Source organism: Spodoptera frugiperda, chromosome 20 (genome assembly GCF_023101765.2).
Source record: "Spodoptera frugiperda isolate SF20-4 chromosome 20, AGI-APGP_CSIRO_Sfru_2.0, whole genome shotgun sequence".
Taxonomy (NCBI): Eukaryota; Metazoa; Arthropoda; class Insecta; order Lepidoptera; family Noctuidae; genus Spodoptera; species Spodoptera frugiperda.
In genome coordinates this window covers 8576135-8599796 of record NC_064231.1, presented here as the reverse complement: position 1 = coordinate 8599796, position 23662 = coordinate 8576135, and the positions used below count along the sequence as shown (strand labels likewise).

The following is a 23662-nucleotide window of genomic DNA, read 5'->3' as shown; positions in this document are numbered from 1 at the left end:
CTATAGCATACTATCTATAGATAGAGGTTACGTTACGTTCACATCCTGTGCGCTTTGATCGATTCTTGAAGCGCCGCGGAATATTCAAAAACCCGATGGCTTTAGAGCTTCCGAACCGATTTTCAGTGATAACGAATTTATCGGGATTTCATACACCATCGATAGCTTCTATTATACGGGTTGCAAAAGGTTTCAATTTTAGGTGCAGCTTCTATGTGACATTTTAAAGTAGAAGGGGAACTCGTGGCCATAGGAAAATAAATTAATAGGTGTAATTTATAGGCGATTAATTTAGTTTAAATATATAAACTCCAAAAAATAATTGGACAATACAAGATTTGCAACTAAAATAGTAACAAAAACAAATACAAAGATAAAACTGAAAATACAATCACGAACTGTATCCTCGGCCCAGAAATCGTGCAATTACAATCACTAGACCAAAGAGGCAGTCAAGACACAAACAAGAAAAATACAATCAAGAAATACCACTTAATAAATTAATATCAATCGTTGATGAAAAGTAAACTTGTTATGTAATCCGTATACTAAATCAATGTAGTTTATGTACACTATTCAATTAGCTTTATAAGACGAATATGGAATCCATTATCGTGTATATAGTACCTATATATTATGTACCTAATACAGGTTTAATGGAAATGCATACGCCGGGCGTTGTAAGGGGTAATTGAACGAGTAATGTTCTAGGTATCATCACCGTACCGATGTGTATTTGTAGTATTAACTAAATATTGTAAGCGGACAGATGTCCTACCTCCTATTGGTAATGTTGTATTCTATATTAATTCTTATTAGAAAAAGAATAAGAATCTTAATTGAAAACTTTTATCAATAGCATAGATGCCAGAACATCTAGTTAAGCTTTTATTACTAAACTATTAAGTATGCTAATGATGATTACAAAGTAAGGCAGATAGGAGCAACTTTATGTTTTGGCGTTTTAACTATACGTATGTAGTAGATATGCACATTATCTACACCAAAGGCCAAGCATGAGTTACTGATGTTTTACCTTAAGACTTTAGAATCAGTAGATTTTTCATATATTGTACATTTTTACGATGAAATGGAACGTCAAAACTCATGCTAGACCCACAATACTTACATTCCTTAATGCTCAACGTTCGTTGTTTTATTTCGTAAAAAAGTTAGATTGGGTGTCGAAAGCCAAATACCTGTGCTAACTCTTTCACCAGAAGTTACTCGTACGTAGTTTTTCAGCTTACTGGAACTTACCTGGAAATAAAAAAATACATATTGTTAGCAAACTGTAACAAGCGGTAACTACCGGTGGCGAAGTTTAGCAAATTGTACAGTTTCGTGTGCACGTAACGATGGAGTACCAACTCGTTTTATATTGTACTGAACTTTGTCTACTGGTTAAAATTCGTACAAACAATAAATATGAAACTCCGTGTAGTGAGGATTGTATTTTTTCCTGGATTTGAATTTGTTTTATAAGGGACGATGTCTGTTTTGTCATTACATGTTTGGTTTTTGGTACCCATTAGATATGAGTGATTATATGTGTGCCAGAATAGAACATGATATTTTATACCCTTTTCATATGCATATAACATTTAAATTGTGATATAAACGTAGTGTAAATCTCATTACAACACCTTATTACACGCTGAATAAGAAAATTACCGACTAATACGTGCAAGCAATAAAGTAAATACAAGATTTCCTATATTAAATTGGCTATTAAATATAAATTTGACGTCGGACCAGCCAATTAAATGAGGGCACTATATTATTTGAAGAGCATCGAGCGTCCGATCAGTCGAGTAGGCTTCAGATAAAGCGACAACTTCTGCCAATAAATCCAATTTGAGAAATATTAGATTTTATCAACTTCCCCTCTCATCGTTCCTCGTATTTGTTTGACATTGAAATATTTAGCGTGAAATAAAATGTATTAAAATATTTATGAATCTGTTTAATATGAGTCAAAAATGGGTGTACTATAGAACTACACCATTCAACAAAAAGTATTGTTTAATGCTTAAAAATAATCTTACTATCTTACTAATATTATAAATGCAAAAGTTTGCGAGTGTTAGTGTGTATGTTGGTTACTCAATCACGTCAAACCGGTTGAAGGGATCGGAATTCAATTTTAAACACGGATATTTTACGGTTTGGTATAACAGTCATAGGATTATTTTTATCACACGAATACGCAGGCAAAGCCGATTCCAGAAACTAGTTTCATTATATTGTTTAATACCTTATCTTGCCTAACAAAACATGTTTACCGTTCTATTTAGTGAAAATCGATATTAACGATAGTTACGATAAGCCGAGGAAAATGTGGAAATCAGTTAACAAGAGTCATTAGCAATAGCCGTGGTTATAATTTCGATCGATACGGAATTGCTAACGAGGCTTCGAATGTGCAAGACTAGAAATAATATTACAAGCTTTTCTACTTATGAGGTACAAAAATACTTCATTATAAGTTTTTTAAATGGGTCATTTTTATCAAATGTATTTAAAATAAAGTTGAGTTAATTAGACTAATTTATTATAGAAGAATTTTTATTTGACTTTGAGCTATTATTTGGCTCTTTACATTAGATTCAATTCAAATTGCAACTAAAATGTTTACGAAAACAAAATTTTGAAGTAACTTAATTTTTTTATATATTTTGGCACATGTCCCAAGGGTGTTAGTTGGTTCACCGGGATAGACAGCTCACATAAAAAATGTAAGAGAAAAAACAATTGACACAACATTTATGTCATGCGCAAAATGACAAGGACATCAATAGTTGAAAGTTCTGTCAGATCTACCGAATTTCAAAAAAGAAAAACAAATGACATGTCAGTGACGTCATGCACAAAATGAAAAGGATGGCAAGATAGTGTTCTCTCTGTCTTCGGATACTCTTAAAATAAATAAAAAACAATTGACGGCACAGTATTGTTCAAAGGTTTGAATACAAAGTCACTAATCATAAAGTAGTTTAGACAGGGATTTCTTTGTTTATTCTAATTTTAAATTAATGCTAATATTTAATGAGGTAATGAAGTCAACGTTTGAAAAACTAGGTCGTTGATATACGACACAAGGACTTCTGCCAAATCATTCGGAACTTTCGTTTGAAGATCAATTTACAAAGAAATATTTATACATATATCACTCTTCTTTTAAAGTAAAATTAAATGTTTAAGAAGAACTGTGTTGGTAATATTAGCATAGGTATGTTGCGTCAGTATATTTTAACGCGGAACTTTTTCCTATGAAACAAAAACTAAACAAATTCCACCTTTGATTAGTATTCTCAGAACATTTCAGAAAAAAAGATATCAAACGTAGATTTTCCGTGAAGTAGGGAAATATTAGTCGAGATATTTTTTTCTACAAAGATACTGTCAAATTATATTATTACGGTCATTTTACTAGCAGATGAAATTACTGATTCCGAGGTATATCTATAGGTTAGCACAAAAAACCGCATTTTTGGGCATTTGCTAATTTTAAGGGTTGCTAAACCATATAGGTTTTGAGACAAGTTTTAGGGGGTCAAAGTATATACAAAATTACAGCTGGGTATCTCGAATTCATTATTATAAATTGACTGGACCTATTTAGACAGAGATTTCTTTTTTCATGCTATTTCCAAATTAATGCTAATATTTAATGAGAGAATGGAGTTTCCTGAGTTTATTTATTGAGGTCAACGTTTGAAAGACTAGTCGTTGATATACGACACAAGGATTTCTGTCAAATTGTTTAGAACTTTCGTTTGAAGATCAATTTACAAAAAAATGTTTATTTGTCACTCTTTAAAAGTAAAGTAAAATTAAATGTTTAAGAAGAACAAAGCATAAAGTATAAACGCGGAACTTTTTCCTATGACAAAAAAACTAAACAAATACATTTGATTAGGCTAAGAACATTTCAGAAAAAAAGATATCAAACGTAGATTTTCCGTGAAGTAACGAAATATTAGTCGAGATATTTTGTTCTACAAAGATACTGTCAAATTATATTATTACGGTCATTTTACTATGAGAACTGTTTCCGAGGGATATCGGTCAGCAATTATTACTCTAACACATACAAGTCAAAGACAAAAAAATACAACATTATAATAAAACCTACCTTTTATAATAACTATAATAAAACATACGAAATTAACTAACGTGAGTAACCCTAAACCTAAATGTTTGACCACGCCAACAAAATACCAAAAATGTTTACAAAGCGACAAATCACCTAACGTAAATCGGTGACAAAAAAACTGGGTAAATATGGGCTGAAGGATCGCTAGGCTTTACGTACAATGAATATATACGTCCGGAGATAAACACTGCGGCGGGAACGTGTTTTATCGTGATATATTATACTTGGGACCGGGACGTTCGACACAATTTTCGTCCACCTATTTTAAGTTATTCTCCCCAGAGCGTTCAGCCTAAACTTGTGACGTAATATACTGTTTACCTAGTCAGTATCCACTTTGGTATACGGTTGGAAGTTTCTGTAGTAATATGTATTAACCTGTTTCAGAAGATTTTAGGTTTATGATATGAGAAAGTATTACCTATTGAGTGTGTACTGAATGTAAATAACTAAAAAAAAGGTTACATCTAAGCCTTTTTAGTCAACTTTGTTTATGTAGCTGGGTTTTGCAATCATAATTTTGACATTATAGTAATAGTGTGTTTTCACACTAAAATAATCACGAATATAGTACTAGAACTTCATTATATTAAAGAACGTACGTTTCAAAATATCAAAATTCCAATCAGATCTATTTTCATTTCTACATTTCATTTCCGAAATAATTTACATATAAAAATGTGAAGTGTTTGCACAGTATAACTCTGACTACTCATTCGGAAGAAAATATTTCAGAAAAATATATTCCAGCGCTTTTCCACTCTGTGACTTTTCCAGTTTTTTTTTATTCTTTTCATTAGAACTCTTAGTTTTATAGCGGCAATGTTTGTATTCATAAAAACGTACACGAGCGAGCAGTTATTTGCTGGAGTCCATGATTTGCATAGCAGCAAAAGGACGAAAGTATGTTCAAATGGCTGTTATGTATTTTTTAAATATTTTGTAACTTAGTTTGCAGCAATTTTTTGTAAGAAATCTTATTAATTACAGGGAATATACAAGCAAAAGTCTAGAAAGCTAGAATGCTATATTTCTTTAATATTAGCCCAGAAATGTAAAAATCTTACACATTCTATGTAATTATCAAAACCATAAAATTTTATCAGATAAATAGAAAAAAAATTGAGATAGACTCAATAGATAGACTTTTAAGTCTAGTACCATGTGCCACGTTATGCTAAACTCAGTTAATTATGAAATGACTATTCCGCAGTTTTCCAAGAAGTTAGGAATAAAAATATTAACTTTTAAAACTTCACGTTTACTCAGTACTTCATTCGTACGTCCGCAGTTTCCAAGCTTTCTACCTCACACATATTAAGTAATAATTTCTCAGCAGTTATCTGCACTCGGCCGAGCATCGTCGGCTCTCTAAGAAGATTATACTTAAGTATGTTTCATCTCGATGTTCCATTTCCTCAAAACGGCGATTAAATTTCAAATTGCTCTTACATTAACGCTTTTCTATTAAAAATAAAAACAGCAATTGAACATAAACAGCAATGTAAAGTGTTTCTTTGAATGCTTCCGTCTTCAAATTTGCTAAGCGATTGAATTATCGTATTTGCTCGTTTTATTAAAAGTTGATCCGATAATCCGTTCGTCAATCCGATTGGCAAGCATATAAAGATGATAACGGTTTCATTGCTTTGGTTTTTCCTGAGAATGAAATTAAATTATATACAGCGTGTAATTTGGCTTTCTTATCATATTTCTGACTAATAACTAACACCTGCATGAAAGAACAGGAAAGTGAATGAAATTATCATTATGGAAATTATGTTAGAATTTAGGTAGATTACACGGATACCATATTTGGCATAAATAAATTTTAATAAGTATCGCATCTTGGTATGATTATCCAATTTAAGCAACAAAATGTATTTATAGGTATTTTTTATTTTAAGAACACTTTACTATTTATCGACGCTATAATATTATTGTAATATTGAATGTGAAATGCAATAACTTAATAATTGATTTATTTGTCGTTACATCACATGTTGGCTACATTTAGATTTGTATTCTATTACTATAAGTATAAGAACCAAAATAGCAGGAAACATAATATATATATACTTACTCTCTTTTTATGTATTTTATAGTACCTCTGGGGAGTATTAAGATGTCGGAACCATTTGTCAGGATCCATCAATTAGTTTGTTATCCCACAGGACTAACAGACACAGTGTAAACTTTAAATAATATACGAGTAGATAAAATGTACATGTAATGTATACCTTTGTAATTATAGATAAATATTGGACCTTCAATAATTAATTAACATCAGTGAAACGCCATTATTTCTGGCAATCATGTAATAATTGACTGAGCACACATTAATTAAAATACGTGGAATACGCTGTTGGAATTCTTATTGCAGTTCGTAGGTAGAAGCTGTGGTTTTTATCATCGTCATTATGTTAAAAGATTAAATTAAAACTACATATTGACGAAAGTATAACAGTTTCTTGTATTATAAGTTTTACATTAACCTGTAAAATTGACTTTAAAATATAAAATAGTATTATTATCCCTTACTAGTAGTAGTATAGTATTTTTTTTTTGTAATTTACATGTAAGTGTTATGTAATGGAATCGTAAAGACGATAATTATTTATTTCTTTTGTAAATAAAAAGGCACATATTTAATAATGTCACTGTAACGAGCAAAAACTACATACAACAATAACCTTTATTAATTCTAATTAAAGCATACTTTATGTAAATGACGATATCTTTACATTCTACGTGCATAACACTTTCCTTGTCATGTTCAACTATTTTGCATAAAGTATTTCTGAACTTCATGCTGTAAGGTTATGTAACCATAACGTACTGTGGTCTAATTACATACATTAACATGTTATTACGATAACGCCGATAACTCTAAAGGTCGGGGTTCGGTGCCAGAGCGAAGCAAAACTGCAGTAAGCCACTTCTTATAATATTTAGAAATAGGTTTTCATTTCTTTGAAGATTACTTTTAATTGAACGTGTAAATAGCTTATTTATTTGTAGAATATAGGCATTTCTTGTAGTTAAAGTTATACTATTGTACAACTAGTCTGAACGAAAAATATTATTCGAATATAATGCATGACTACGTCGTTTTCGGGTCACTTAGTGTGTGTTCTATCTATACGTAGCTACAGTTACCCAGCCCTTACGAAATTCTGTTTATAAAGAGAGCAAAGCTATTTGAAGAATACTTCTAAAAATAGTCAAGACATAAAAAGAAACGTAAGAAATTGAAAGCGGGACGTAATGCCCATATTCACTCGATAAAATGTCAGTAAGAATCGAAGTCGAAAGATCTCTATACAGCTAACAAGGGTTACATAATGGTCATTGGATGTCACTGATTATTACCTACACAATACCCTTATTTTTTCCTTTGTAAATAATCTCTTACTTCTTTGCCTCGAAAAATACAAGAAACGATACTAATGGTTGATTTCCAATGCTGTAATCCAATCTGCTCATTGTCGCGTAGCAAACTGCTACAACGTGCTACGTCGTAGCAGCGTAACCTGAGATCGTAATAAAGGCTACGAATGTAAGGAAAAATGTTATTTAATAAGGAAATGCTTAAATTGATATGAGAATAAAGGTCTAATTTACATTTTATTGCGTATTTAATAACTCCAACGTTTTCTGTAATGTAAAAAACTAAATCAACATACAACATATTTAGTATTTGAAAGTATCAGCGTAACCTTTTACACGAAAACATGAAAATTTACTCAAAACTCTCTCAGCAACGTTCAGCATTTTTCTCCAACATTTGTTTCACACAGATTTTTCTCCCAGACAAAGCTGACACTTCAGTAACACATTCGGAGACTGTGCGGGTGCGGTGCACATCGACGGTTTGCAAATTGACTTTATTTCGATGTCCAAAGAGAATTCGCCAGCATATGTAGTCCGGGCTTTACGAGGGATTTTCTTAAACATTTTACTGCCCGCCTTTATATTCAGTATTTTCCTCAAGGGTGTTATAATGCATTGCCTATGTTAAAATTTAATCTTCCTCGTTCTAATTGGTAATTAGCCCCGAATGTTCCGGAAACCTTAATATTGGCTCGCTTACTTTACGAAATTAATTATTTTGCGTGTAATCTCAACAGGCAATATTTTTAATAGGTAAACTACCTAATTAGCTTAATAATATGATCCTATTTAATATTTTTCTATACGTAAATATTATAATGAGTTGGCAGTACATATAATGACATAATATGAATTGATATGAAGTAATAAAAGCAATGACCTAATAATCCGAATTTTAAAGTTAAATATAATTCACGACATTACAACATCAGTAGTAAAATAAATTATGTTTATATTACCTAGATAATGTTCAATATTAAATTGTGCATTAACTGTGCTACACACAGCTAAACATCAAGCTATACAAAACCAGTATAAACTGATCGTAGAATATGCGGGAAGACGATACAAAGCTAGACCACGATAAACTGGTTTATGGGTGTGCACAAAATTAATGTAGTCTGTTCGTATCGTTTGAACTCATAAAAGTCCACTTTCATCGAGCCAAGAGCTGAAATAGTTTCATATAAACCTGGTTTCACAGATGTAAATTATGTTGCTTTGTCTCACAAAGTATTATATAATAAAGATTACGCAAGGTTTTATTTAAATCCTTATGTACTGAATTCCGCATACCACGTAAAATTTACGTGTATTTCAGTTTGTAATTTGAATTTTTATTACGTTTTCAAAGCAATGTTATGTCAAGATAATTGTCTTTCCTGATATAATGATGTAAATGGACTATCAAATACCTACTTCGCAGAAAGATCTTGGTGACGCTTCTTTTGTGTAAATGAGAATATTATTCCTGTAAATAGATTTAAGATATCTATGGAATAAAGTAGATAGTGAGAGTAGGATTTAGATAAATAACCTAGGAATAAGCCTACCTAAAGGAATAAATAGCCTAGATTTTTGAAAAGCAGTGCTAAATATTAAGATTAGTCCTTTGCTGAGTAAGGATGAGATGATAAAATTATGGGATTATATTGAATTTTCATTCGGCTTCATTTCGCACTCAATTTACGTGAACCTTGAACTTTTCTGGGAGAATGACGGGCAATATTTATTTATACTTCGGCCTCTTCCCAAAGATCCTTGGGGGTGTTATAAACGTGCATGTATCAGCATATTTTTTTACTAAATGTTGGATCATGTTAAGCCCACTCATCCCTTAGTATATTTGCTTCTAATCGATATGAGATGAGAATAGTAAATCTCAAGTTCATTACTACAAGTAATGTTGTTTTTCTTGGACTTTTTCCAACTAGATTGATGTTGGGACTCAATCTCATCAAAATTTGGTGAAATGTTCGTATTTTCTATACATATAAAAAGGTGTTAATGTTGGGATATGAGCACTATACATAAATCGCGTTTCCTATTATGCTCAAAGCGAGTAGAAAAGCTCTCATAACATTTTCGAAAGATAATAAAAGCATTTTTATGGTTATATGCTGTATATAATATAAATTATTTATCGCTTCAACCCGCTAAATATGGTAATATCAAGGTAGATGTTGGTAGCTCAGTTCCTACGTCAATCTAGGTTATGTTTAAGCTCTTAAACGGGAGGCAGGGTAGTCAAACAGTGACTTGTAACGGTCTCACCCGCGGGCGCTTTGTGTAGTTCGTGTGCTTGCTCGGGTTACAAATACAGGCTGGAACGAACGGCTTGGATTAGGGAATTATTTTATCAAATTACCTTTGGTCAGAATATTTGTTAGATAAAAACAATTTGAATTGGATGAAAATTATGTTTTAGGAGTATTCAATACATTTATTAATTTTAGTCTGACATTGTATGACCTGAGGGCTACTTGTTTGTTTTTGTAAAGTCTAAGATGTTTACTGTTACGAATGATAATAAGAGAAGAAATAAAAAAAAACATCTTACGTTTATTTATCTAAATAAAAAAAAAAATACAACACGCTTTTTCTTTCACACGTCACCATTAGAAGAACACTCAACGAATTCGTAAAATCAATTAAATATTAATGGCTACGTTCGAAAACATTTTCCTTTTGAGAAAGCCGCCACCTTTGTAGATCTGCGTACAGCGTCTTGCAGGGTGGCGAGGCAAAACGAGCGGTGTAAAATATTCAGGAGCGTCGGTCGTTCAGCCCTCGAGTCGACGCCAGCTTTGACTAATGCTGTATTATCTCCGCCTCGCCGACGATTATTACCGGTGTTTAAAAATGCACCCACATTAATTGTAGTTAGCTCTAATAAGAAATTACTGCGGTATAAGATAACTGAAGGAAAAATAAGGTTAAATCTCTAATCTTTTTTTTATCTTACGTGTTAGTGTTATGCTTATTCCGGACAATATCCCTTCATTAATGACTTAAACATGTAATAAAGAATAGGAATAGTCCATAATGATTTGACGATAACAATAAATTAAATTATTGATGACTTCTCGACCGTAAAACGTTCCAAAATGAACAACAAACCAAGAATTTTCATTTCCATTTCTTCGTTTTTATACAAATTGGGCTGTACTCTCACTTTGATTACTTACTACAAAAAGCCTTCAATCAGCCTCGTCATTGAAGGTTAATTACCATTTGGAAGAAAACTTTAATCTTTTACGAAAGAAAAATTCGAATTACGGTCCAAATTAGAATTTAGATTAAAAAGAAAAATGTGGTGTCATAATCCTGTTTGATTAATTGTATTGACATTTTATTTACGAAAATTGTCCTCTGTAGATGTCGAATAAACAATTAAATTATTAATTTTGTATCTGAAATTCCTGATTTTATTGTGTTAATTAAATTTGAAACAGCGTTTGTTTATTCATAATTTAGTTGAGATGACGAGACGTTTTCTTAGTACCTAAGTACCGTACTGTGATTCCGAATACCGTTTGTCAACGAAGCGTGACAGCCGTCAAAACTCCGAACCACTCTATCCTGAGAAACTAGAACCACCATCATTAATTAAGGACAACTCCGAATTAATTCTAAACTTTCGTATTTGAATCAGAATTCTCTGATTTAGGCGTAATGATGCTTTAATCTCATAATTGATAAACATACTTATACATTGAGTATCGCTTTTCACTGAATAGCCAAAAACATGATTTTGGAACATAGGTGTTGATCTCCTGTCGACAACAATAGCGTGAGTCCGCTTACGGTGTTACTAATTAATACCTGGTGCATTAGGGAGGCACAAAGGGGGGCTGCGAAGCCTGCTTTTGAACCTGATGAAGAGCTTATCTCGATATACCCAGTACTCAGCCATATTGTGAAATGCAGCAACGCCATATTGAAAATTCAAATCCCTGATACAAAGGTTCCAAGTGATTTCCTTTGAAGGAAACCAATTCTGTCGTTTCATTTACATTCAAAGTATTTAAATAAGGAATTAATGGATCGGAAAAGGGTTCCTGTTTTCCTTTAAGTGCTGTCTTGTAATGAGAAGATTTTAATGTCTTAGCAGTAACGACGTGTTTGTGATTCGTTCAAAATTCAAAATCAAAACAGGTGCATTCCGCATGTCATAAGGTGTTAAGAGACACCAGATTTGTAAACAAGCTAAAAATAATAAAAACTTTTTGTTGCAAAAAGTTTCAATTCTTTTAAAATTCATTTAAAAAAGTTGGGTTTTTAAAGTGAATAATAAAAAAAAAGCTCTTGGTACACTTCGCTTTGTTGAAAACAAACGACGTGCGTGTAAATGTGCAGTGTGTACGCCACGTAATTTATGAAAACAAATTGTTAAAGTGCTGCAACTATGCACGTAGTGTTCAGGGATTTTGACATTTCATACCATGAATATAAAGTTTAAAGTGGCACGTGAGTGTCGGGACTTACAACGTTTCCTTTAAAAATGGCGGTCTAAATCATTCTGGAGCTTTTTTATTTGCTTTTATGATTTCCGTTGTTTATATTTAGGAATTTATTTTTTATTTCCACATTTCTCTTCTCAACACTTATATTTTAGGTCAATGGCACAGAATATTAAAATGTACTGAAATAACATGATTGAATAAAATGAGAGCTTTGTATTAAGTGTACATATATAACTAATGGTGCATTTTCATTCAAACTAAACTTGTATGCGAAATTTCATCGAAGTTGGTAAAAAATCAGTTTTTTTTCGGTTCAATGTCCTAATTTTTTACTCACTTTGCTAACACTAGATACCCTTCAGAGATTGCAATGAATTATCTAGATAAAGGATAGGACCTTAAGTACGGTCTCAACAATATCTTGACCTTTCTAGAAAAATAGTACCTCTTACATCATTGTATCGACATAGAATTCCAGTAGACGAATGTAACTCCTATGTCAACTGTATTTACGGTGTCTTTCGCATGTCAAATTCCATAAAATAAATGTGATGTGATTTTTCCGCTACTGCGCCGTCTCGCGATATATTATGGGAATAGACTATCGTTGCTCTTGTCGTTTCATGTTTATATTTTAGTTTTCATTGTAAATGCATGCATGTCTTTGTTGTTGACGAAGTTTATTGTATTTATTTCAGAAAGATTTAGATAATATCAATTTGACAGTCGAAATCAAACTCTAACCGCTCATTTGGCAAAGTCCATTGTGCATCATTACAAATACAAACTTCTGCATAATAGTTCAAATTATAAATTCTGCCATATCCATCCGGGACAACCACAAATCATGCTCTCTGCGATATGTTACATCGCTTATTCCTGATTGGTCAGCTTATTAGTGACGTCACATGGACTCATGGACATTGCTGACACGATTATGTTTAACAGACCGAGGTATATTAAGCTTGCATTTACTTCATATTATAAGACTTATTATTCTTTGTATGTATAGGTAAAATAATACTAACTATACCTATATATTCACAATTAGTTTGACACAACCTTAATCTCATTTTGCAAATCATTGAGTAATTTTCAACATTGTGTGGTATTGAGGAATTCTAAACCGGAAAATTCCAGTAAAACTTACACATACTTGATAATAATGACTTCGACAACGGCAGTACTTTCTACATATGACCAATATATAATGATGATTCACACTCACACGCATATATTTTCGACTGACATTTACAGCCCACGTGTCATATATTTATGACGCGCTAATTTGAGCCTCAATTGATTAACGACGACATTTGTCTTTCATTGCTAAAGGTAATAGATGTCGTAATATTGGGCATTAGTTCGCTACATCTGTCAGATAAAGGAACAATAAGTAGGTGTAGATTTGTTATTGGTATAGTACGTGTTTTATTGTATAGGATTAATTACTTAACAAAAGTGCGAGTAGTATAAAAGTAATCAGTGCCTAAGTAAACATCCTGTATTCTTAGGTGGACCAGCTCATCAAGCTATCCTAATCTTATCAATAGATTTTCAACTTTACTTAGTTATAATAAAATCGAGTTTTAACTGTAGGCATTCTACAATTTGGTGTAGTTCAAAGTGCTGGTGACACGCGAAGAAGAATTAAAGATAATTCCTCTTTACGGTTAGCAGAGCGTACTAAGCGACCACGGGTAATAAGGCACCCTAGTTCGAATATCTTGAACAATGAGATAAAAGTTTTAAAGGAGTAACTAATCCTTCTTTAATTCATACATAAATCTCTTTGATCAATGCAAATGGACTGGCTAACGTCAGCTTTTATTTTTGAATTAATATTTTGTAACATGACTTTAATAATCTTGATACTGTAATGGCGAAAGGATCAGTAAAAATATATCATATGCACTACCATTATTTTAAAGTTGAGGTTCTGACTACTCATGTAAGAATCACAGATCAGATGAAATAGTTTATTGAGCGTGATACAACTGTCCAAAGTACCAGTAGTACACATTTAATTTTAGTTAAATATAGTTTACGTTACAGCAGATGTAAATTATAGAAACCAATAACATAAATTAGGATCGTAAATACGATCCACACTGCGCAGGCACGAACCTGTTTCAATCTCAAAATTAAGACGGAAGCTTACCAATCTGACTTAAACCAAATATTAATTGCCAACAAGATGACAAAATAATTACTTTGGCAGCCATTAAAGATCAACGACAATTACATAACATTACACAAGATTGTTCTCAAAAACAAAATCCCAAATATTTGGTTTGATGATAGAAGTTTTCAAAGCTCAAAGAAAACGTGATGAAAGTAATATCGAACATAAATAACCAGGCAGGCGTTAGTCACGATTGTGAGTCATATGAAAATTTTGTGACGTACGCTCTGGCGCTCACGCTTACCAACTATCTTGACTCATGCATCTTGGCTCAATTTCCTTTTAACATTATAGACTTTATCTTAATTCCTATTTATGGCATTTAGATTACAAAGACCTTCCAAAATAGACTCAGTATAAAGTACAAAGTCAGGTGATGCAAAGAACTTAGCGAACATTTTACGTTCACCGTCAACTGTTTTATATTTTTTGCCGTGCGATTTTTTTCCTTACTGCCCATATCCTACGTGCTACATTGTTCAGATTCAAGCTATCGATTTGCAGTCAAATTGCCAGAATTGTAAACTGCGCTCGGACTATCCATCAATTTCAATTTCAATATTAAACACCAAATATGTCAAACGAATGAAACTTGCAATTTTTGTTTACTATCGTGAGTGATTGTTCGGTTTGTAGCACTTCTTGGTACGTTACCCAGAATGTATTAGTGTTCCATATCTTGGAATAAGGTACACAGATCAGACACGTGTAATTATTTGTACAATCACTTATCTCCCGCAGATATAGAGATAATCCAGTACAATTTCGCGCGAGCGTAATTGGGTAGTTTCCAACCTAGTTAGAACGGGTTATCGTACAGATAAGTATAATAGATGCTGAACCACAATGTGTCACGACCATATCAATTACACTTTCGATAACTTATCATTTTATCATGCAATATCTCTTTCATGTTATAATTCAATTTGTTCGTAAATGTATAAAACAATTAAGTTTGCTGTTTGCGAAAATAGATTTCAGAGCATTCCGGTTGAATTGTGAAATGCGTTTAATTTCCAGTATTGAAATGTTAATTAACACGTGGCGATAGGATAAAATTTCATGGAAATATTGCTTTGTGGCTATGAGATGAGAGTTGGATATCCTTTGTTTACTCGTACATTCTTTTTTGTGATTGGTATACGGACCACAATACCTCTGGCATGTTTTTACAATATTGAAATACAATATTTTTTTTAGAAAAAAATTTGGCTTTTTGAAGGCTTCGTTAGTGTTGTAATGGTAGATACGGTACTCCTAGTTATTAGAAAAAAAAACATGTTGAGTCTTCCTGGAATTGTTGTTTTACCTATATCAAAATTTATGTGAAAATCTGCAACTAAGGTCCCAGTAGCAAAGTCAGTAATTAAATCACTTGAATTTGGGCACACTACAAAGCATTTGAAACTAATGCCATTACCTCTCGCATTTCGACATTTAAGGAATTTTCATTTGAATTCAGAAATATTCTATTTCTGGTTTTAATTTCGTTGTAGAAAGGTCACTAGAGAGACTGTACGGACATTATTCATCTTCCCGCTGTTAATAGTTTCTGTGGTATGAGTGTGTGAATAATGATTTAATATTCACACTCCTCTTTAGAAAATTGATGAGTTTGTGGACTCGTAATGAATTTAGTTTAATAGCCAAGACGTGAAAGATTAGGGAGGGTCCATGCTCTGTCATAGTGACGGTGACATGTGTACAAAGTATGTAGTTAATGAGTCTGTTATTCTGTTTGTCTGTGTTGCACCTGTCCGCGTGCAGCATTTAATCAACATGGACGTTACAGAATTGTCTGGATGTTTTCCAACTATCAACGCGTGTCGATTTAATCGTACCGTACAATAGATGCGAAAATAAATAACAACGTACTGATTTCTATTCACATATATTCGAAACAAGCGTGTTTGTTAGAAGTTTCGCTATTCACAAAACAATTTTGTTCTGTAATCTTCCTTTTGTTGGAAAGCAACTGAATGAAGAAATACGTTTCAAGGTATAAAATCTATTCTATTTTTATTCACGTATTGTTCCTTCGGTTAGTTATTCGTAAACGCGAAAGTGTGGGGAGGAAATTTTATTTACATTTTCGTGTATCTACGGAATTTTTCAATATATCGACAGGTAAGGCCTGTTATATGGGATCAAACAGTTTCATCACTGAAGAATTTATCCGATTATTTGGCTTCCGGGTCTTTTCAAGGGGTGTTATGTTATGGACGACCCTAACACCTTAGACCCTCTATAATACTGCGGTTATCCGTGGCAAATGTGACATATGTACTGCAAAGCTTAAACCCCTTAAAATAAAAGAAAGAAACTAGCAATGGAATATATTCAAAATCTAAAAAAAACAATTCACTTTTTATTATCTTTATACTGCGTTACATGTACTTTTATATATACTGAATCTGATATTAACATTTGATGTAATAGTTTTTATGGTAAGCCGACGAATAAACACGTGTAGGCCTATATTGAAATAACATTGAGAGTGGATTTTATTTCGAAAACAGAATATATGCCTACGGTATTAAGCCCACATTTATGTGCATGAAGAGCTAAATAAATAAATATATTTGACTAGTCTATTCAACTGCATATTATATACATAAACTATTGATTTTGTGAACCTATGTATGTATTTACTGAACAAATATTTGTGGATGTGTATACATACCTACATAAATACGTAAATAATGTGCGTTTGCGATGTACTTAGTACCTAATTTGTATTGTACGTAGGTTTTAAAGTTAGTTGTTGTGACGTCACAGAAAATGACGTTGATTAAACCAGTATGTAGGGAAATTACAACCTTATGTTCATTGGCTTACCTGTGAGATTAAGTTATTGAGTTTGTTTCCCGGATTTAGGTATTGAGGCTTTCCGATTATTCAAATTCTCAGTAATATAGCTGGGAGTGCCTGTTATACTTGTAGTATTAAATTCACATATCTTATAACTCCAAATAAGTCCTAGTTCCTAATAAATACTTCTGAGTATAACTTAAGCATCGTTCCAATTAGACATCGTTATTAAAATATCTCACACGTTCTTCTGAAGTTTATCACATCATAAAGTAATTTGTAGATTACCAAACTTTTACACATCGTCACGTAATATATATATCAAGCTATAAATAAATTTACCAGCGATATCTAATAGAATATCGCTTGTTTTATAGGTAACTATGACATTAAAGTATAGTATGGGCTCATAAATAATCCAACTACATGAATATTACATGCATTTACTTGCTACTAAATATTTCCTAAAGAAAAACTACGAGAAAAGCATAAAAGGTGAAGGCAATAAAACGTACGCACTATGAAACGTGTGTCATAAGACATGTGTATGAGTGTACGAGAAATAATATGTGTTACGATATCACTTGTTTCGGGTCTAATAATATTTTCTCCAAAATGTCTACTTCTACTTAACCGACAAGTCTGAAGTATTGTTTCAGTTTCTTAGCCAGAACTTGAATTCACAAAATGTTTTACTGTTACAAAAACAATAGGTACACCTATAAATACCTTGGTTTTACGCACACAGGCAAATTCATTGTGTTTGTAATTAACTTTCGACAATGTTTTAATGTAAATAAAACAAGCTCAAAAAGTCGTATAAACATTGAGCAGTTGTAAAGAGTTTTACTTTTACTTTCCCAATGACGCACATCGTTATAAATGTATTTCTCTTGGCAAATACAATCTTATGTGTATTTCAATTTTTGGCTTCATATATTTAAGAACTATGTGTTTTGCAAGTGAACTAGACATTCGTAATTCAACTCGAAGTCAGAATAACATAATAATTATTGTCAGTCAAGACCGAGTATGTCGTCAAGCGTTCTCTGCATGTCAAAAGTTTTTTTAGTATTTTTTTGAAATTTTGACATGCTTGCTAAAAAATATGTGAATAAAAAATATGTAGGAACGTGATGTTTTGTGTCTCTACGTAATTTTGTGTGTTGAAAGGAATATAGACAAAAAAGAGCATTAATAAAAATGGGCACCTTTCTAAAAATACTTCCGAGGCATCCGAGTCGCTACGAGGCAGTATAAGTTTGGGTAGCACCATGCCTTTCTTGCGCCGACCCCGTATACCGGAAGGCGAAGGCCACTGCAGCTCCGTGATAGCCATGGGGCTGTGGGGACTGAGTATTGTTAGGCGTCGCTCGGGGGGAGGCAGGCTGAGCTGCTGCAAGGCACGTCGCTCGGTGCTCGCGAATAAGCCGCGGCGTTTCTCAGCAGAGGAGCCCATGTCTTCCCCAGACAATGCTCGTCGCGCCGGCGCACCACGCGTCTCCCGCACATCCCGCTCGCTAGCCGTCAAAAACGAGCTCCGATGCGTGCGAACGGTTGTGCAGGAGCTAGAGGGGCGCGCCGGCGACGATTCCTTGCTTGGACGGAGACTTTCCATGGAGCGGGCGCTTTCGACCCGCGCCGCGACTAAATATTGTCCGCTTGTAATTGTCGTTTGTGCTACCTCGCATTCTTCTTGGCTCGAACTCGAAGTACCGCTTCGTGAAAACGTACTTGTTTTCGATGCAAAACTTCTATCACTATACTGAGCTGCCGAAATACTTGAAGTATTTGCATCGCCAGACTCTGATGACGCTTGTTGACGCACGTAGCCCTCCTCTAGCGAGGCGTGGACGACTCGTGCGTTCAACGAGCTGAAAGCTGCGAGATTAGGCCGTCGGCTCTTTCGTTCATCATCTTCCTCCTCCATTTTTAAAACCTTTTCCTATAAAACCTCACTATCACATGTAAATCGAACACAGCACTATTCAATACACCATATATGCATTTAAATATATTTATTGCATACTTATCAAATTTCTTACATAAATAGATAAAATAAAATACTTAATAAGGAACACTGGACACAGTCTTTATCACTATTTGAGACCACCACACGCGCGGGATAAGGCAGACACCTGAAACAAAATGTATAATTGAAACATTTCTTCGCATTTTTAATGATGCTAAAAAAAGGACAGGTATTAATAGGGTAGAGGTTTGGGAAAGGATGGAAAAAGAATTAGGGATTTTCGTGTAGCTCGAACATTAGTAAGAAAGTACTGTAATTACGGATGGATCAATAAGGCCACTCGGCTGCGTTGTTGGTTACATTAGAATGTTGAAAACGCCGTTTAAACACAGGCATGTTGTTAATAGCGCCAGTTAGTGTAGGGATTTGTTTTAATTACGTTCAGTTAGCAGCCTTGGAGTCGAGCGCCAGTTGTCCCGCCTCGTTCGCGCAGTCCGTTAAAGCCTTTACTTGGGCGGCGTTCAGGCCGGTGGCTTTTACTTTGACGTCCGCGCTCTTTGAGTGCTCTTTGCTCTCGCTGCTGGTCTCCATCCTGTTGGTGGTTTCGTTTCCATACTGATCGATAAAGGTTTCCTCTTCGAACGCTTCTTCATAGCTCTCCTCATAATGTTCACGGAACTCTTGTCTCGCCTGGATGGTGACTTTTTCCGTTGTCTGTTTCTGTTGGATCAACTCGTCCATGGTCTTCTTGACGAGCTGCTGGCCGGCTTCGAGCTGCTTGCTTTCAGACATCTTGGCAGTATAATCTACAACGATTCGAAAATTTTATGTAATTGTGTTGTTTTACAAACTGTGGTACAGTTTAAACTCCTGACTCATGGGTTCTTGTTACTGTTTGCCTGTTTACAAATTCAGTTCTCATAAAACGTATAAAATTAACGTTTGATGTTGTTTTGGAAAACGGGGAAACAAAAGAAATGTAAAATCGTTCATTATGCATCAGAATCCAGAAAGCTCAGTTTGATAGAAATTGATAGCGTTGGCTGGCGGCGCGCCAGACGGAATGTTTGGACCACATTTAAATTTACGTTGTTAGAGAATTTCTGGGTACGACTGCGTTACCATCGGCCGTGTTTTTCCCACAACAACAATCGAAAGAATGTGAACCGAGTCATAATTTGATGTGGAATATTGACGAGACTTTGAAAAGAAGACATAAAACAAAATATAAAGCTCTGTCTGACTGAATATAAGTCGGTATCGGACATTTGAATGCGGCAACAAAGTCTTGCACACTGAAAGTCTCGTGCTTTATTTATGAGCTATGTGATTCAGTGATGTACATACACCACACAGAGATAAAATAATTTCTAGAAATATGCGTTTGAAATATGAAGACGCACGTTTAAACACATTGTATTAGTGTGATTTATTTTCTTTTATCCTATCTTTAGTGAAATGTAAGTAATGTGATACAATTGTGTTATATCAGAATGAGATACCCGTACTTGTTAAATAATGAAATTTAAGATAGTATCCAAATTAATTAACATTAAAATATATTTTAATTTATTCAGCTCCAATATAGTTTGCGAAAATGTTACTTATTATTGTAATTGAAACTATACTAGCAAAGTTTATTCAACAGTCAAGTTCCTATAAACTAAATACTCATGAAATAGAGATGTTCATTCCCCAGAATACCTTAGTAAATCAGGTTAGGGATTGCAAATATTATTTTTGAGTTAACACAATGGAATGTCTAAATTGTTTCGTGTCATTTGAGTCCGTCCTTGTCTCACCGGCCTGGCTACACGACAATAGGAATTCGTGTCTATTAAAAACGTGCGAATACCTGTGAGTTCACTTGACCTATATTACAAACCACAACTAGATTCTAAATTTTTACGACTGTTGCAATGTCAACTTTAAGTTTCAAATCTTTGAGTTTAAGTTTGAATAGAGAAAATTTTATTACTTACAATGTTTAAATTGGAACTTGATAGTAATTGAATTACGAAGTTATGATTTTGTTTAGGTTTAGATAGCATTGGAAAGTTATAGGCATTTCTAATTTATTTAAGACGATTTTGATACTATACCAATATTTGTTTAATGTTGTTCAGTTTTTCGGTTAAAATGAACTTAATTAAATTTACTAACTATTCATTGCCTATCTGAAAGCTTCAGAAACAAAGACGAAAAGCGTAATTAACGAAATTAATAAATACCTTTTAAAATGTAAATAAAATGAGTCCAAAACTGTGGTGCAACACTGAATTTAAATTCTGGGATATTCTGGAGTTGTTTCCTTGCGCAAGCTCGCGAGTGAACTGAGTGGCGGGAGATCCCGCGTCGCGCTTTGTTGCGTACGCGCCGCCTTGCGTGGGCGGCCTTTGCTACGTGGCACTGCGTCTGCGCCGCCCGCCCGAAATATGGCCAGAATTATTCACTACATCTGTCTTGGCAAATTAACCATTTTGTTAATTAATTTTGACAAACATACCGTGATTCATGGTAGTATTTATAATTCATGACTTTGTTTGCCTATCAACCGTGACAACCCTTAAAGAACTGCATACTAGATAACGCTTTGGACGCCCAGATGGTTTCCGTGTAGTGATTTAAAGTGTTTATAGTGAATTAATTGCACTTATCTGTCAAAATTGTACATTTTTGTTAGATTAATTACGCTAATTCACGAAAGTCGCAGTGTGAATGTGTTCCAAAAATAGGGTTATGCGTCAGAAGAAGGAGATTCGCGAGCGATGACTCCAAGCGATGGAGAGGGCGATAAACAGACGGCGATATGAATAATGATTGGCAAAGCTCGCACTGACTAACTTTATCACTGCATCGCGAATTAAACCCACGATTTCTTGAAAACATGAATTTGCTGAAATCTTTGTTTACGGAATACCTACACGTGATGAGCTGAATTGGTATTTATAAAACATTGTGTCAGTATTGGTACGAGTATTGGGGCGTACTTTAAAATATTTCAACGAAATTGTGTCATCAGAATGGAATTTTAAGTATGTAGAATAAAATTACATATATAAATAGAATATTGCAGAATCAGGTAAAATACCATCATAGCGCTTTTGGGTACACGTGTTAATATTACCACGGACATTTTCCATTTCTTGCCACCAAGCTCAATTAACAAGAATTGTAAGTGGTGTCTATTACTGAGAATTTTTACTTATAAGAAAAGAGAGATAGTATAACAATTTGAAGATCGGAGAATCGGTAATGAGATCAAGCTTAACAGTTTTGACTACGAACAAAGTACTGAGATCAGTAACGTAAGTAAGCAATTAAGATATTCTGTTTGAACTACTATTGTAAGTTAAATGTTCGAAACGACCTGGAAACCCGTACTTTGGTGTTAGAGCCGAATTCTCAGAAATTAAGCTTAGTAATTAATAGCCTTTCATTCCTGATAGAATGGAATGCATAATTTCTAAGCCATTTTACCTTAGCTTCTACGTATTCTCTTATTCTTTTTTTTTTATAAATTGAGTGGCAGTTTAGAAATGAATGAATGAATAATTTATAACTTCGCGAAATACGAGAGAGGTTGATTTAAAAATGTAAGCTTTTATTCAATAGCTCTTGTATATATTTAGGTATTGTATAAAACATGACCTAAAGTAAATATAAGAGGTAGGCAGAGGTTAAATCTCTCATCCACTTTTGCTTACTCATAAAAATGAGTTTCATTGAATTAATAGGTGTGAAATTAACCTATTTAACGAATACAGATTAATAGTTTTAAATAAGTAGGTAGTGTGTAGGCTTTTCGAATATTGGAACACAGCACACATGATTCTAAAATCCATGCAATTAACTAAACGTGTTTTCTTCAACGTTCGTATTTTATGTAATTTGTCTAAAGAGACAGAGACAAAATGCTTTAACATTTTTTGGTCCCGAAGTAAAATGTTTGCGAAAATAATGAGATACTATTGCGGCTCATTAATGACCCACCATTTAATATTTCCCAAATAAATTCTCTCACACATCACGTGCTCCGGTTTCCAGTGAGGTTTATGAACCATCACGAATTGATGTCGTTAACTACGATGTAATTTATATTCCACATGCCCAGAAATAAACATAATAAACATTAAACTGAATAATTTATGCTCGAAAGTTCATAATTGTGTCAATTTTCGTTTGAAGCATAGACGAAGTGCTTCGGGTATGTAATAGTTTTAGGGCACTCGTGGTTTATATTTATACACTTTCTAAAACTATATTGAGGGCAGAGGAAAATATAAAGAAAAGTCGTAAACATTTGATCACACTAGGTATTTACACTGTCGTTATATTTTCATTTTATGAAATATTGAATTACTTAACTTCATAAAATAAAGCGAAAAGTAAAATAATTCTATCATTGCTCAACACACACACACACACTTCTAGCAGACTTAGAAGCTTCATATTTAGAATACCAAGGAAAATTGCGGTACGTTTATTATTTTAATTATGATATTGTTTACCCTATTAAAAATATATTCACATTACTCTTTAAAATACTTATCATAGAAATGTAATCATATTTTTATAATAAACAATAGGCTGCGCGATGTCTTTGACGAACAGTCCCTCTGTGACTCGAAACTAGTAGAGCTTTTCATCATTAATTTACGTGAGTAATCCTAAAG

At 33.5% G+C, this 23662-nt stretch overlaps 1 protein-coding gene across 15 annotated transcripts in view; it reads right to left on the bottom strand.

Moving 5' to 3' along the window:
* LOC118280701 (cAMP-specific 3',5'-cyclic phosphodiesterase) overlaps positions 1 to 23662 on the bottom strand; it is a 548393-nt gene that overhangs the window by 110785 nt on the left and 413946 nt on the right. For 2 of the 15 annotated variants that reach the window (XM_035601011.2, XM_035601029.2), the window contains exon 2: positions 18226 to 19152. The exons of the other annotated variants lie outside the window; for them this stretch is intronic. In XM_035601011.2, coding sequence (XP_035456904.1) covers positions 18226 to 18944 — 719 coding nt within the window. In that variant the 5' untranslated portion in view covers positions 18945 to 19152. The remainder of the gene's footprint in view (positions 1 to 18225; positions 19153 to 23662) is intronic. 15 annotated transcript variants of the gene reach the window in all.